Here is a 15,947-nt window from a genome sequence, read left to right as displayed (position 1 = left end):
GAAGCTAGGATATCAATTCTTTTCTAAAAATATATTTCATGTGTAAAATTTTGTATGTGTTTTTGCCTACATGCTTGTCAGTGCACCACATGATTGCACTGCCTATGGAACCCACAAAAAATGCAGAAGATACACTGGAATGGTAGTTACAGAGAGTAGTGATTCCCAATAAGGGTTTTTATAACTAAACTAATGTCTTCTTCGAAAGCAAGAACTATTAATCAGGTGAGCCATCATTCTATTCCCTGTCTTTTTAAAAAAAATTTTTTTTTAATTCACATTCCAGTCATTGTACAACTTCCCAGTTCCCTCTTCCACAATTCCTCATCCCATTCCCCACTTGTTGCCTCCTGCAAGCAGGTCTTCTGCAAGATCAATACACTATATAATTAACTGAATTTACTGTCAGTGCTCTACAATATTCTATGTGATGAATAAAATATTTCTTCCTCTCTTAATGTCTACTCCTCTAATACTTAGTATGAAAAAATAGTCTCTTATCTTCTCTCCTGCAAAGGGGATGATATTGGGATGTCATCTACAACATTCATTCACTCTCTCACACAGTTTGTGTTTTCTCTTAGCAGTCAACTAATACCAAAGTCACACATTCACTCAGATTACAAAATAAGGTATCTGAGCTCATGTAAACTGTCATTCTGAATCAGAGTAAGAAAGGTATACTTCCAATGTGTAGTTACACCCAAGAGGTGTATGTGTGTGTTTGTGTTTCTGTGTGCATGTAAATGTAACAAAAGTGCTTGTAAATTAGGGAGTTATTTGTTTTATATATGTGAAAAGGGAATATAAGTGTGAGAGATCAATGTTGTAATATTATAATATTAATCTTTGAAAACTCCAAAATTAGAAATAGCATACACCCATTTGCACCCTCATCTGACTGTAGGGACACTGAACTCTTGAGAATTTTTGAATTTTTGATAAGTAACAGTAACCCTATCACTGAATGTAAAATGGTTTGTTCTAATTTTTTTGTTTTTCCTGGTTTATTTTCATTTGAAATGTTATCTGCATTCTAGATTTCCCCTTTGAACACTCCCATTCCACCCCTTCGTCTGCCTCCATGCTGTTGCTCCACCATACATCCACCCACTACACTTTTCTGTGTAGCCCTGTTGTCTTGGAACTCACTGTGTAGACCAGAGTGGCCTCAAAATCAGAAATCTGCCCGCCTCTGCCTCCTGAGTGCTGGGATTAAAGGTATGTGCCACCACTGCCTGGCACTCCAAATGTTTTTAAGTGTGCTGTGTGTATACCTAGTGCTCAGCAAGGCCAGGAGAGGGTTCTTGGGTCTACAGACACCTCTAACCTAGGTTTTCTACAAGAGCAGCAAGTGTATTTTTTTTTGGAAGAAGAGAAAGACAGAAACAGAGACACAGAGACACATACACACACACTCATACACACACACACACACACACATATATATATAATATATATATATATATATATATATATATATATATATATATATATAGAGAGAGAGAGAGAGAGAGGGGGGGGGTACCCAGAGAGAAAGAGAGACAGAGACAAAGAGAGTCAGAGTTTATGCAACCCTGACTGTCCTGGAACTCACATGACTATTTTGACATCTTCTTGTCTTAATTCTATTTTATAATTTGCTTAGACAGTCCTTACCCTTCTACTCCCCAATAGTCATGTCTCCCTTGCCAAAACACTTGAGATTCCCATGGCCTTGATCATAAACTAGATATATTAACCAAAATAAATATTATAAACCAAAATAATTGAAGAAAGTATAAACTAAAAATAACTGTCAGGTTGTCTGAGGGAATTACTATGTTCTGACAGAAATGAATTTTTCAAGTTACTCTGGCCCTCATCAAACTTTGATGTGAGTTGGTGTTTGTGATTTTTGCCTCTAAAAATGTTGTTCCCCTGAGCTTAGGTTCCGAGATGCTCTGAGGCATGAGCCTGCTCTTTGATGCTGGCTAGTAAAGGATGCACATTCCTGTGGGGCATGGGCTTTGAGATAAGGTTTCATGTGGAGCCCTGCCTGTACTCTAACCAGCTTTACAGACCTGGCTGGACTGAAAATCACAGAAATCAACCTGCATCTATCACCCAAGTGCTGAGTTTTTTAATTAGGTATTTTCTTCATTTACATTTTCAATGCTATCCCAAATGTCCCCCACCAGCTCCCCCACCCACTCCCCCACCCACTGCCCCACTCACCCACTCCCTCTTCTTGGCCCTGGCGTTCCCCTGTACTGAGGCATATAAAGTTTGCAAGACCGATGGGCCTCTCTTTCCAGTGATGGCCTACTAGGCCATCTTATGATACATATGCAGCTAGAGACACGAGATCTGGGGGGTATTGGTTAGTTCATATTGTTTTTCCACCTAAAGGGTTGCAGACCCCTTCAGCTCCTTGGGTATTTTCTCTAGTTCCTCCATTGGTCACTGTGATCCAACCAATAGCTGACTGTGAGCATCCACTTTTTTGTGTCCTAGGGCCCAGCATAGCCTCACAAGAGACAGATATATCAGGGTCCTTTCAGCAAAATCTTGTTAGTGTATGCAATGGTGTCAACGGTTGGAGGCTGATTATGGGATGGATCCCCACATATGGCAGTCATCCTTTCGTCTCACCTCCAAACTTTGTCTCTGTAACTCCTTCCATGGGTGTTTTGTTCCCAATTCTAAGAAGAGGCAAAGTGTTCACATTTTGCTCTTCATTCTTCTTGAGTTTCATGTGTTTTGCAGATTGTATCTTATATTTCAGGTATAGTAAGTTTCTGGGCTAATATCCACTTATAAGTGAGTACATATCATTTGAGTTCTTTTGTGGTTGGGTTACATCAATCAGGATGATGGCCTCTAGGTCCATGCATTTGCCTAGGAATTTCATAAATTCCCTCTTTTTAATAGCTGAGTAGTACTCCATTGTGTAAATGTACCACATTTTCTGTATCCATTCCTCTGTTGAGGGACATCTGGGTTCTTTCCAGCTTCTGTCTATTATAAATAATGCTGCTATGAACATAGTGGAGCATGTGTCCTTCTTACTAGTTGGAACGTCTTCTGGACATATGCCCAGAAGCGGTATTGAGGTATCCACTGGTTGTACTTTTCAGTTTTCTGAGATATCACCAGACTGATTTCCAGTGTGGTTGCACGAGCTTGAAATCACACCAACAATGGAGGAGTGTTCCTCTTTCTCCACATCCACGCCAGCATCTGCTGTCACCTGAATTTTTGATCTTAGTCATTCTGACTGGTGTGAGGTGGAATCTCAGAGTTGCTTTGATTTTCATTTCCCTGATTATTAAGGATGCTGAACATTTTTTTCAGGTGCTTCTGAGCCATTCGTTATTCCTCAGGTGAGAATTCTTTGTTTAGCTCTGAGCCCCAATTTTTAATGGGGTAATTTGATTTTCTGGAGTCTACCTTCTTGAGTTCTTTATATATATTGGATATTAGTCCCCTATCTGATTTAGGATAGGTAAAGAACCTTTCCCAATCTGTTGGTGGCTTTTTGTCTTATTGACGATGTATTTTGCCTTACAGAAGCTTTGTATTTTTATGAGGTCCCATTTGTCAATTCTCGATCTTACAGCACAAGCCATTGCTCTTCTATTCAGGAATTGTTCAACTGTGTCCATATTTTCGAGGCTTTTCCCCATTTTCTCCTCTATAAGTTTCACTGTCTCTGGTTTTATGTGGAGTTCCTTGATCCACTTAGATTTGACTTTATTACAAGGAGATAAGTATGCAACAATTTGCATTCTTCTACATGATAACCGCCAGTTGTGCACCAGCATTTGTTGAAAATGCTGTCTTTTTTCCACTGGATGTTGTTAGCTCCCTTTTTAAAGATAAAGTGACCATAGGTGTGTGGGTTCATTTCTGGGTCAATTCTATTCCTTTGTTCTACTTGTCTGTTGCTATACCAGTACCATGCAGTTTTTATCACAATTGATCTGTAGTACAGCTTTGTGTTGGGCATGGTGATTCCCCTAGAGGTTCTTTTTATCCTTGGGAAGAGTTTTTGCCATCCTAGGTTTTTTGTTATTCCAGATGAATTTACAGATTGCCCTTTCTAATTCATTGAAGAATTAAGTTGGAATTTTGATGGGGATTGCATTGAATCTGTAGAATGCTTTTGGCAAGAAAGTCATTTTTGCTATATTGATCCTGCCAATCCATGAGCATGGGAGATCTTTTCATATTCTGAGATCTTCTTTAATTTCTTTCTTCAGAAACTTGAAGTTCTTATCATTCAGATCTTTCACTTTCTTAGTTAGAGTCATGCCAAGGTATTTTATATTATTTGTGACTATTGTGAATGGTGTTGTTTCCCTTATTTATTTCTCAGACTGTTTATCCTTTTTGTAGAGAAAGGCCATTGACTTGTTCGAGTTAATTTTATATCCAGCTACTTCACTGAACCTGTTTATCAGTTTAGATTCTCTTTGGTGGAATTTTTAGGGTCACTTATATATACTATCATATCATCTGCAAAAAGTGATATTTTGACATCTTCCTTTCCAAATTGATCTACTTTTGTTGTCAAACTGCTCTGGCTAGGAAATCAAATACTATGATGAATAGATATGGAGAAAGTGGACAGCCTTGTCTAGTCCCTGATTTACATGGGATTGCTTCCAGCTCCTCACCATTTAGTTTTATGTTGGCTACTGCTTTGCTGTAGAATGTTCTATCATGTTTATGTATGGGCCTCAAATTTCTGATCTTTCCAGGACTTTTATCATGAATGAATGTTGGATTATGTCAAATGCTTTCTCAGCATCTAATGAGATGATCATGTGGCCTTTGTCTTTGAGTTTGTTTATATACTGGATTACGTTGATGGATTTCCGTATTTTGAACCATCCCTGCATCCCTGGGATGAAACCTACTTGGTCAGGAAGGATGATTGTTTTGATGTGTTCTTGGATTCAGTAAAGGAGAATTTTGTTGAGTATTTTTGCATCGATATTCATAAGGGAAATTGGTCTGAAGTTCTCTATCTTTGTTGGATCTTTGTGTGGTTTACGTATCAGAGTAATTGTGGCTTCACAGAATGAATTAGATAGAGTACTTTCTGCTTGTAATTTGTAGAATAGTTTGTGGAGAACTGGAATTAGATCTTCGTGAAGGTCTGATAGAACTCTGCATTAAATTCATCTTGTCCTGTGCTTTTTTTGGTTGGGAGACTATTAATGACTGCTTCTATTTCTTTAGGGGATATGGGACTGTTTAGATCATTAAACTGATCTTGATTTAACTTTGGTACTTGGGATCTGTCTTCAAATTTGTCCATTTCATCCAGGTTTCCCAGTTTTGTTGAGTATAGCCTTTTGTAGAAGGATCTGATTGTGTTTTGGATTTCTTCAGTATCTGTTTTTGTCTCCCTTTTCATTTCTGACTTTGTTAATTAGGATGCTCTCCCTGTGCCCTCTAGAGAGTTTCTCAAAGCGTTTATCTATCTTGTTGATTTTCTCAAAGAACCACCTCCTCCTTTGATTGTTTCTTTAAATAGTTCTTGTTTCCACTTGTTTAATTTCGCCCCTGAGTTTGATTATTTCCTGCTGTTCACTCCCCTTGGGTGAATTTGCTTCCTTTTATTCTAAAGCCTTTAGGTATGTTAACAAGCTGCTAGTGTGTGCTCTCTCTAGTTTCTTTTTGGAGGCACTCAGAGCTATGAGTTTCCCTCTTAGAAATGCTTTCATTGTGTCCCATAAGTTTGGGTATGTTGTGGCTTCATTTTCATTAAACTCTAAAAAGTCTTTAATTTCTTTCTTTATTCCTTCTTTGACCAAGGTATCATTTAAAAAAATCTTTAAAAAAAAAAAAAAACTAAAAAAAAAAAGAGTCCTGCTGGTATATGCTGGTATACTTCACAGGGTCACCACTCCATCCTCCACCCTTGATATCTGCCTTGGGTGTCCCCCTCCTTAGGAAGAGAGGGACAGACTCTGACTTGGGGTTAGGACATGGGGCTGAGGTCTGGGGTGGGGTCTGTCTGGGCTCTGCCAGAAGGACAGACACAGCCCTGGAGGTGCCCAGGGCTGGCTGGGACAAGTGGTCAAAGTGAGGGAGGGAGGGAGATGGGACCAGGACAGAGACAGAGACAGTCGGGGGAGGCAGGGCGGAAGCATGGGCCAGGCAGATGTCTCTCAGTCTGGGCCCTGGAAGAAAGGATGGCGAGACAGAGACAGGGAGACAGAGAGACCCAGGCTAAGGTCAGGCAGGCCGCATCAGAAGGAAAGAAGGGAGCTTGGAGACAGACAGCCCCGGGGACAGCTAGACACAAGGAAGCAGGGATGATGCCTCTCGGTCTGACATGGACTCAGGCTTGGTCCCCGATGAGAAGGGAGACGGGAACCAGGGGTACAGACAGACACAGAGACATGAGCTGCATGGGCAACGGTAAAGGCCAGGCAGCCTGGTTCTGGAAGAAAGGAGAAGGGAGAAAAGGGAGAACTGGGACAGACAGACTGGGGCCTCTCGGTCAGACGTGGACTCTGGCTTGGTCCCCAGTGACAAGGGGAAAGGAAGGAGAAGGGAGAACCAGAACCAGGGGGCTGTGGGACTCCTGGAAGCCGGGTTGGGTCTCTCGCTGGCAGACCAATGCCAGGCAGCCCCAGATGGAAAGGAGGAGCAGAGTGAGACATAGAGACGATGAACAGAGAGAGAGAGAGACAGAGAGACAGAGAGAGCCTCTGTTCCTGCACTTCTACAGGTACAATGGGAGCAGGGGGCGCGGATCTGAGCCGCAGCCCGCCCAGGAACTCAGGCGGCCTGGCCACACTGTTTTCCCAAAACTCTGACCTGTGCTCAGGGCCCAGATTCGTCCCCTTGAGCCAAAGAACCAGGGGAGTAGTGGCATTTTTCACGACTGGGTGGCAAGAAAGATTGGCTCTAGGCCCTATACACACTACATCTCCCATGAGTACCTGGACCCGACTTCCTTTCCAACATGGAGGCACTTCCTGTTGGTTTGCAGTCACACTATATAGCCACCAGGTGGCAATAGAGAGCGGGTCTAGGACAAACACACACACACTAACTACATCTCCCATGAACACCTGGGACGCACTTCCTGTTCAAAATAGAGGCACTTCCTGTCGACTTGCACCATGACCAAAGTAAATATGTGAGAAAATGGTTTATTTATTTATCTAACTTTGTCATAGTACATTGAATGAAGTCAAGGAATGAATTTGGATGCAAGAACTCCATGAAAGCAAGTGGAATAATATTGAATACCGGCTTCAAGTCCATGTTGTATGCAGTGCCCTTTTTGTAACTCAAGGACAGTGTGCCTAGACCTGGTGCTGTTCACAGAAAGCAGGGTAACCTTATATTAATCATTAATTAAGTACATGGCTTAAACACACAACCACAGGTCAGAATGATGGTACCCATTTCTCAATTGAGATTCCCAGTTCTCATCATATTCATGTTTACAGTCCTGTTTGTAAGTACACATCGGTATATTACTAACATTTTTTTTATATGATGAAATACTACTTTTGTTGAGATGAAGAGTAAGATAAGTTGAATATCATCTAACATTTTCATACCATGAAAGTTTCAATAAAGCAATTTACCTTTGCGGTTCTGTATAAAATTTGAATCTGGTCTAATTAAAATAACATAACACTTTGGGACAAAGATACACATTAGCAACCCTGCACTAGAAGCCAAGATTGAGAAAACCTCCACAACCACCATGAACCTCCCCCTGGTGCTGTGGTAGACAGGGAGGAAGGTGATCCAGACACTGCAGAACACCAGCATGCTGAAAGTTAGGAACTTGGCTTCATTGAATGTGTCAGGAAGGTTCCTAGCCAAGAAAGCCAAAGTGAAGCTCACCAGAGCCAAGGAGCCCAAGTATCCCAGGACAATGTGGAAGGCAATGACAGAGCCTTTATTGCAAAGAATGACCATCTTCCCATGTTCAGATTTTATATCTCTGTCAATAAAGGGAGGAGATGTTACCAACCAGATTCCACAGAGAACAAGTTGGATTAGGGTACAAATGGGAATGACCAACTTAGGAGCCCCTGTTACCAACATCCCTCTCATTCTTCTTCCTGGAGTAGTGAGTTTGAAAGCCATGACCACAGTTATTGTTTTGGCCAACACTGTAGAAACAGCAACAGTGAAAAATACTCCAAATGTGGTTTGCTGCAGGATGCAGGTGACCTGGTCGGGATGTCCAATGAAGAGCAGGGAGCAGAGAAAGCAGAAGACTAGAGAGATGAGCAGGATGTAGCTGAGAATGCGGTTATTGGCCTTCACAATGGGAGTTTCCTTCTACTTCACAAATGTGATGAGGACTAGAATTGTGATGGCCGAGAAAGACACTGCCATGCAGCCTAGAGCCATCCCCAGTGGCTCGTCATAAGCCAGAAATGATACAGCTCTTGAGAGACAGTAGGTTTGCTCTATGTTGGCATACTTATCATCTGGACACCTCACACATTGTTCCATATCTGCTGGTAAATGAAAAAGAACCCTTATACGATATCATAATTACATAGGAAATAATTTTACATTTGTATTATTCATAGGAAATATTAATAAACATTTTGGTGTTGAGCATCTATTCCATTCCTATTTGCTATAGAACAACTAACTTAAGATTGCTCTGTACTAACCTATGTTTGTCATCAAACAAAACAGCAACAGAGGAAGTACAACAGAAAAAAATACTTATTAAATAAAAATAAAAAAATGGTGACTAATAGTAATAATCTCAGAGTATTTAATTCCTCCAAACATAAATACATTATTCATAGACAAAGGTAGTGTGCAGACATCAGTACTGGTGTCAGTTGATGAAATGCATCATGTGCTTTGTTTGCTCTGTGGTTTGTGCCTTTGTCTTTGTTTTCACATAGGAACCAGAACATACAATTCCTCATTTAAACACTATTTGCAAAAAGGAATATTTTCATTCTTGAAGCTGTAGACCTCATAGACCTATGCAAGTCCCTCTCATTGTTTTACAATCTCTTACTCCCCAAATACGCATTTCAAGCTACATGGCATGAAGTTCATGGATGTTAACATTCCTCCCTCTATTCTTAGCTAAACACTAGCCCATCTCTTGTTCCATTATTGAAACCTGCACTCTTGTTCTAATCCTTTGACAGGAAATACTTAATCATTTGTCCATTAAACCTATTAAAATATATTTCATTAAACAACAACTGTTACCCTGCGCATCTGATCTTTTTCACAGAGTAAGCTTGGTGATGGAGGGAAAGATTGTGGACACATCAGGTGATCAAATATCTACGTACAATGAATCAAAGAAAAATAAACATATGCATACATTACATCTAAAATGTTTCTTTAAAAAATTGTTGTACAGGTAGGTCCCCCTAAACACTTTATATGTAATATAAAATCAGTAACCATCATATTGTGAGAGAAATGCCTTGACTGAGGAAGATATTGGAAGTTATTGGCTGAGTCCAGAAGAAGTTGACATTATATAACTGATTACGTTCTGAATCATGGAGAGTTTAGGTCTTCAGTTTGCATCTAGGCCATTTCATGTTTCTAGTTTGGAAACAGAAGGTATTCAAATTCAGCATTTTTTCTTCTGCATGCAAGCATGTACCTGTTTCATTGGGAATCTCATTTTCTGTGCAATGAACACAATCAAAACAGCAGTCTGCTGTTTCTTTCTGTTGAATTTTCCTGAATCCAGCAGAACACATCACACTACACACAGAGGAGGGAACCTGAGGCAGTGCATAAATGTTATATAATATGCATGTGAGTGTGTATTTCATGTATTTGTCATATGAATAACGACCTATAAATTGATATATGGGACACTAACAGAAGTGCTATACATATTCCTCTGATACCCAGTATCACTTAACAGTATCAGGCATATTTTTATTTATATTACCCTGCAACACACTGAATGTCACACAAAAATTACTGTATCATGTAATATTTTATATGTAACATTCAGGTTGTAGCAATTATAAAATTTTCCTTCCTAAACTGATCAATCCAAAAAGAATGTTTAGGTGGCACAAGTATTTCTTTCATGATTTATAAATTACAAAATAGAATACTGTGGTGTATGGAGGGAGAAGGAAGGGTAAATCAAGAAAGAGTAGTTTTATGACTACGAACAAAATATGTTATAGAAGACTCCCATAAAATTAATGAAGTATTCCTAAGTGTAAAAGAAAACCTTGAACACACTATCCCTTTCTCTCTTTTCTCTGCATCTATGAGGGAGCTCCCCACCCACCCACTCCTGCCTCACCACTCTAGCATTCCCCTGTGCTGGGGCATCAAGCCTTCACAGACCAAAGGGATTCCTCTCCCACTGATGCCAGATAAGGCTATACTCCACGGACGAGGGGAAATCACGAAGGGGGATAACACTTGAAATGTAAATAAATAAATAAAAAACAATACAAAATATATAAATTAAAAAGCTAAAACCTTGAATCTGGAGAAACATTTATGTTCACGACTGAGTGATATACTTAATTAGGCTATAGATATGTTTGCACAGAACCAAAAAAATATCCCATGGATGATATATAGTTACAAACTTTTCATTAATCATATGTACATATACATTATACTTTAAAATCATTAAATATATCCCTGCATTGTAGGTGAACAGGTATTTGGGTACTATTGAACATGGATTCCAGAGTCCAGTGATCCATCTACTACCAGATTTACATGAAATTGAGCATTATCAAATTTTGCATATTGCAATTTAGGATGGTCTTTTGCAAGAGTAGCAATTGGTCTTAACCACAGAGTGTTATATTTTAAAATACACATAACCTGAAAAAATTATGGTATACCCACTGATGTTCCTCCCATGGCCCATTCCAAATCATCAAATATATGAAGTTGTTGACTCTTTTGAAAACAAGGTATATAGCTTCCTATTTTCACTTTTAATCCAAGGCCTTGTGGAAAATTCCAAATGATGAAAATGTCATACTCTGTACACTGATTTTCCCTATGCTTCATGTTCACCAGTTCTCCAACAGGGTTCGTAAATACCCTGGTTTTCATCAAGGAGGACACCTAGAAGAGATGCATGCTTACAATATCAATAAAGCATATCAATAAAGGTAATTCAAAATTAAGAATTCCCAAATTTCTTAATGACTTACAGAAGAGACAGCTGTATTGAAATAAATGTGTGTAGAAAAATATAGTATACCACATTGATAACTGAAAATTTATATACTTAATATTAATAATAAAGATAGAATGTGCTAGAAAAAATGATTACTAGATAACAAGTAACTGTGTGTGTGTGTGTCTGTGTATGTCTGTGTGTGTGTGTGTTTGTGTGTGTGTGTGTCTGTGTGAACATTCTTGTCAAAAAAAAATTCATTTAAGTGAAGCCATGTATGAGAGAATGAAGGGGAAGTCTGAATATCTGGAAATTGTGAAAATAAACACATTATTTTCATGTACATACAGTATACTCATATAAAATTAACATAAATTTAATAAAATGTGCAGTCTTAGTAATTTATGTTTTTGTATATTGTTAATTTAAATGGCTAAATAATAACCACAGCACATACATGTATCAATTTCTGAAAAACTTTTCTTCAGCAAAAAATTCTAGTCTAGTCATCACTTAAGGCTTTTATTATAAAACTCTTGGCTCCTATTCTAAATTTTGAACTCATTTGGTTGAAATGTGAGACACCTTTTCACAAAACTCACTGGTATTCGTAAAAATGCATGGTCTCTTATTAAATATTATCTTTGTGGGTGAAATTCATCCATGTAAATGAATCATTAGGGGCTTTTGCAGTATACAAATCATTGCACTGAGAGAATAATCTCTAACAAATGTACAGTTGTTCCTCTGGTTCCATTTAAAAGATCACATTGATATATCTAAGCATAATGAAATGTAAGAAACTTTACCTGCTGACAAGCAGTGAAATGTCTTTTGTGTTCTGCCTTTTTCTGAGACTCTACTTGTTGAAGAATGTGTTCATGGTAGGTGTGGGCCACAGCATAAACAGCATTATACAAGTTGTAACCTTCATCACTCATGGCCATATCATAGTTGTGCAGTGCTGTCCATTCCAATGTGTTGTTGAATGTCATATGATCCATTTTACTTCTGTTCTTAGAGAATGAACAATTAAAATAATTCCATTCCAGTATAGTATGAGAAATATCTTTTAGGTATTTGACTGTGTTCATTGTTTGCATAAAATTCCTTAATTTAGGAATCTCAACTCTGTGGTGTGCAAAAGTAATAGAACCATGGAAGAGATTAAGTGTGAATTCTTTTTTATGTATGATGACATCCCATTGTGAGGTTGTGATCCAGATTCTCTGAGCACCTAACTCTTCCCATCTTCTAAAGCTGACTTCTAGAGTAGATTTCATTTCACCATAAATGATAACATTTGCTGAAGATGTCATAATTTGCTTATCATATATTGTAGACCTTGTCATATATATCTGCATGTTTTCTGGAATCATATTAACAAAAGCTAAACAGATCCCATGCCTTTGGCTCTCTTCTCTTAAATCTGATAGAAACTGAATACCCTGATCATCATCTGAGATGACCAGTCCAATCCAAGTCCATCTAAAATGAAACATCAAGGAGAGCATGCCATGTGATAAATGTGTGTCCTTGGTGGCTACCTGATGGACATGGGGCAGCCGGTCATGGTCGCGTAGGTTAGGATTAAATGGTCCAAAGAAAACCTAAAGGATGTAGAAGACAGGATGAAACTTCCAGTGAGGAATATGATTATTAGGATATTTGGACTCATATACATGTAACGCTACTCACCTTCCAGAACTCTAGATAAGAACAGTAAGATTGTACTATACACATCATGTATTATTCCTATTAGATTCTAGACTATTCCTGACAAGTCTAAAATTCCTAGAACACAATTTTACCTGTATGCACAGTACATCTATGAACTGATTAATTTGTATACACACACACACACACACACACACACACACACACACATATATATATATATATAATGTGTATGTATGTGTGTGTATTTGTGTAGCAGCACACCCACAAATGCATTCTTTCCAAGTTTTCTTGTAGGCACCTGTAAATGTAATTTAATGTTCTTAACAATTTCAGTGTCACAATTTCTTACCAGTGGCATTGAAGAATGCATTGCCAGTTTTAAGGATGTTTTCCATGATGGTCCTGTCAGACCGATCATACATGAATCATCTAGATAACAGAGATAATTAACAAAATTCATATATCCATCTATTTGTTTATATTCATGATCCAGATTATTCAATAAATCATGACAGTTTCCACCAATGATGGAGAACATCAAAGTCATGTTGGGTAAAAGATAAGGATTCTTGTTGATCTCATCAGTAGCAAAAAACATTACCAGAAGAAGCTCATATTCACTTGCTGTAATTCTAAAACAAGGCATAGTGATGATAAGGGGGATGTTTGAAATATGAAATTTCAAATACTGTAAGATTTGTAATATGAGATATGTTAAATCTGCCTCCCAGGTGCAGGGATTAAAGGAGTGAGCCACCAACGCCCGGCCAGACTAATTATTTTAGGATATATTTTATTTAATTTTATTTATCCATTTCAAGATATATATATACAAAATGACACGTTATACCATATGACCAGAATATTATCCTTTAGGGTGTTGTACACATCTACTTAATGTTACCTTTTAGTGTGTTCTTACTATTTCTATTTTTTAAAAAATTTTCAACACTCATTCCTTCATAATCTGCAGCCACAAATGATAACATCTCACTCTTTGGACCTCAGACCTAAAACCCACATTGAGAACAGGTTCTTTTCCACAAGAATTACTATGATTCTCCTAGATTTATCTTTTCAGACCTCAGATGTAGAGATTAAGTCCAGAATTTTACCTAGGTATCCAGGGCACATAACATAGGATGAGTGGAAAAGAATTGTGAATATATATTAACTACTAAATAATAATAAAATTACTGAGTAATTAATAGAAATATTGACCTTGTATCTGATAGTGATAATAAAACTAATCTGAGCTTGTGCATTTGTGTAATTGGATAAAAAGATTATTCTGATAACAGAATATAAGACTAGCATTCTTTTTCCACATTCAGTATCAAATTCAGGATTGCAGGAAGAGGCTCATTTAAAGACTATTTTATAAAGCAAAGTTTAAGTATATTCACAAATATATAAGTAATGTTATATATTTAACCAGGTATAGTAGACCAACCCATACACAAATATTTCAATGAAACAATGCATGTTCATCTGTTGGAAACCCGAATTAGGTAACACTTTTATGAAAGCATTTAGATGTATGATCATAATGAGGCATTGGCAGACAATTGAATATAGGCAGTGATGCAGTCTCTTCATATTGAGTTCTTGACAAAGGTGGGGATTGTGAATTCAAGGCAGATGAAAAGATATCTTTCAACATATATTATCAAAAAAGCCTCACAGAGAGAATCTAGAACTTCACATTGTCCAGCACTGTGAACTTGAGTATAATTGCACTAAAACTATACTAAACTGTGACACATTTCAAAGTATAAAATAGTTATTGATATAAAAATTCATTTTCAGGGGTTCTTCAAGTTACATGGTGAGGAAGAGAACAGAACCCACAGTTTGTATATACAGCTAAATATTTCAAACTAGTAACATTGATACATTAAATAAAGTTAATGGCTTACCTAAAATTTGAAAATAAATTAAAAAAATTACCATTAGTATAAGATTTTTCAGTTGCCCAAAGGTAAAAATGACACTCCCTTTGCAAATCTCCATCATTATCTTCACTATTCTTTATCCTCCAAAAGCAACTGGGTTCAGTCAAACAGCACAGGATGAGAGAAAACTTCAGAAACAAAAATGAAATAGTGAAAGCACAGACCTTCTTCATGTCTGTTAGGATCTAAGATGGAGCTGTTGTGAAATCCGTTTCTGATGTAGAAAGACATCACACACACAGTTACACCTATGTGTCTGTATTAAGGCTACTTCTGTCTGGAGATCCACTTATTATATTCACAGTTCCTTTCCATTCTTCCTATGTCAGGCTCCCTACAGACATAGGGAAAATTCTGGCCTCAGGCTCTACATCTGAGGTCTGAAAACTTTTCATCAACATATTTTTGAAAACATGTTTTGAGATCATGTTTTCTACCCTCAGGGGTCATGACTGCATTCATGTGCATATAGTAAATCCCAAGGACAATCTTCTCCTGCATAGTTCATACCTGACCATGTGTCAACAGCCATTATGTACGAACACAATGGATTTCATCAGAAGTTCTATTCTGTGACAGAAGTTGAGAAGGTCATAAAAGTTGCATGTAATCCAGATGTTAAGTTTAATCATGGAACATTATGTAACACATTGTCTAGTTTAGGGAAGGGCAGTCTCACATGCAACATTGAGCCTGGAGTTGACCATGCTCTCTGTTGTTCATATACTATTGTATGCCTCTCATGTTTCCAAAATCTCCTCAAACTTCCTGTGATTCCTGCCATCTGTAGAACATGTCAATATGCTAAATCCAAAAGTACCTGTATTTTAAAGATTCAACACCCATCTGGTCAAATATCAGTACCTGTGCAGACATTCACTGATATGCTGAACTTTTTCCTGATAATCAGTCCCTGGCAGTCAATGACATTTGATGAAACATTTCTTTGATTGATGTATGTTCACACCTCATTAAGAAGTTAGAGGCTAATTTCATATATTTTGCTCAAGGGAAAGAATTTAGGTGTCATTTAAGAGGTAGAATTTTATTGCTATTGCTGGTATATACCTCATACTTTTCATTTATTTCTACTTGGCATATGTTTTAAAATATTCTATTTTAGATTATATTTCAATAACAGAGATGTTAGCTGCTAAGCTAATTTATGTAATTTGGTT

General features: G+C 37.8%; 1 protein-coding gene across 1 annotated transcript; it reads right to left on the bottom strand.

Moving 5' to 3' along the window:
* Positions 1 to 7,150: 7,150 nt before the first annotated feature.
* On the bottom strand, positions 7,151 to 15,016 carry LOC147004455 (vomeronasal type-2 receptor 116-like). The gene is given in 6 exon segments (XM_085837520.1): positions 7,151 to 7,731; positions 7,734 to 8,489; positions 10,851 to 11,079; positions 11,944 to 12,744; positions 13,164 to 13,446; positions 14,734 to 15,016. Coding segments are annotated over 6 exon segments (2,322 nt in total). The 5' UTR covers positions 14,943 to 15,016; the 3' UTR covers positions 7,151 to 7,687.
* Positions 15,017 to 15,947: the final 931 nt, after the last annotated feature.

The sequence above is a fragment of the Mus caroli genome, unplaced genomic scaffold, assembly GCF_978045245.1.
Source record: "Mus caroli unplaced genomic scaffold, Mus_caroli_1 scaffold_5, whole genome shotgun sequence".
Classification (NCBI taxonomy): Eukaryota; Metazoa; Chordata; class Mammalia; order Rodentia; family Muridae; genus Mus; species Mus caroli.
The sequence above is the reverse complement of the archived record's forward strand: the minus strand, read 5'-3'. Positions and strand labels throughout refer to the sequence as shown.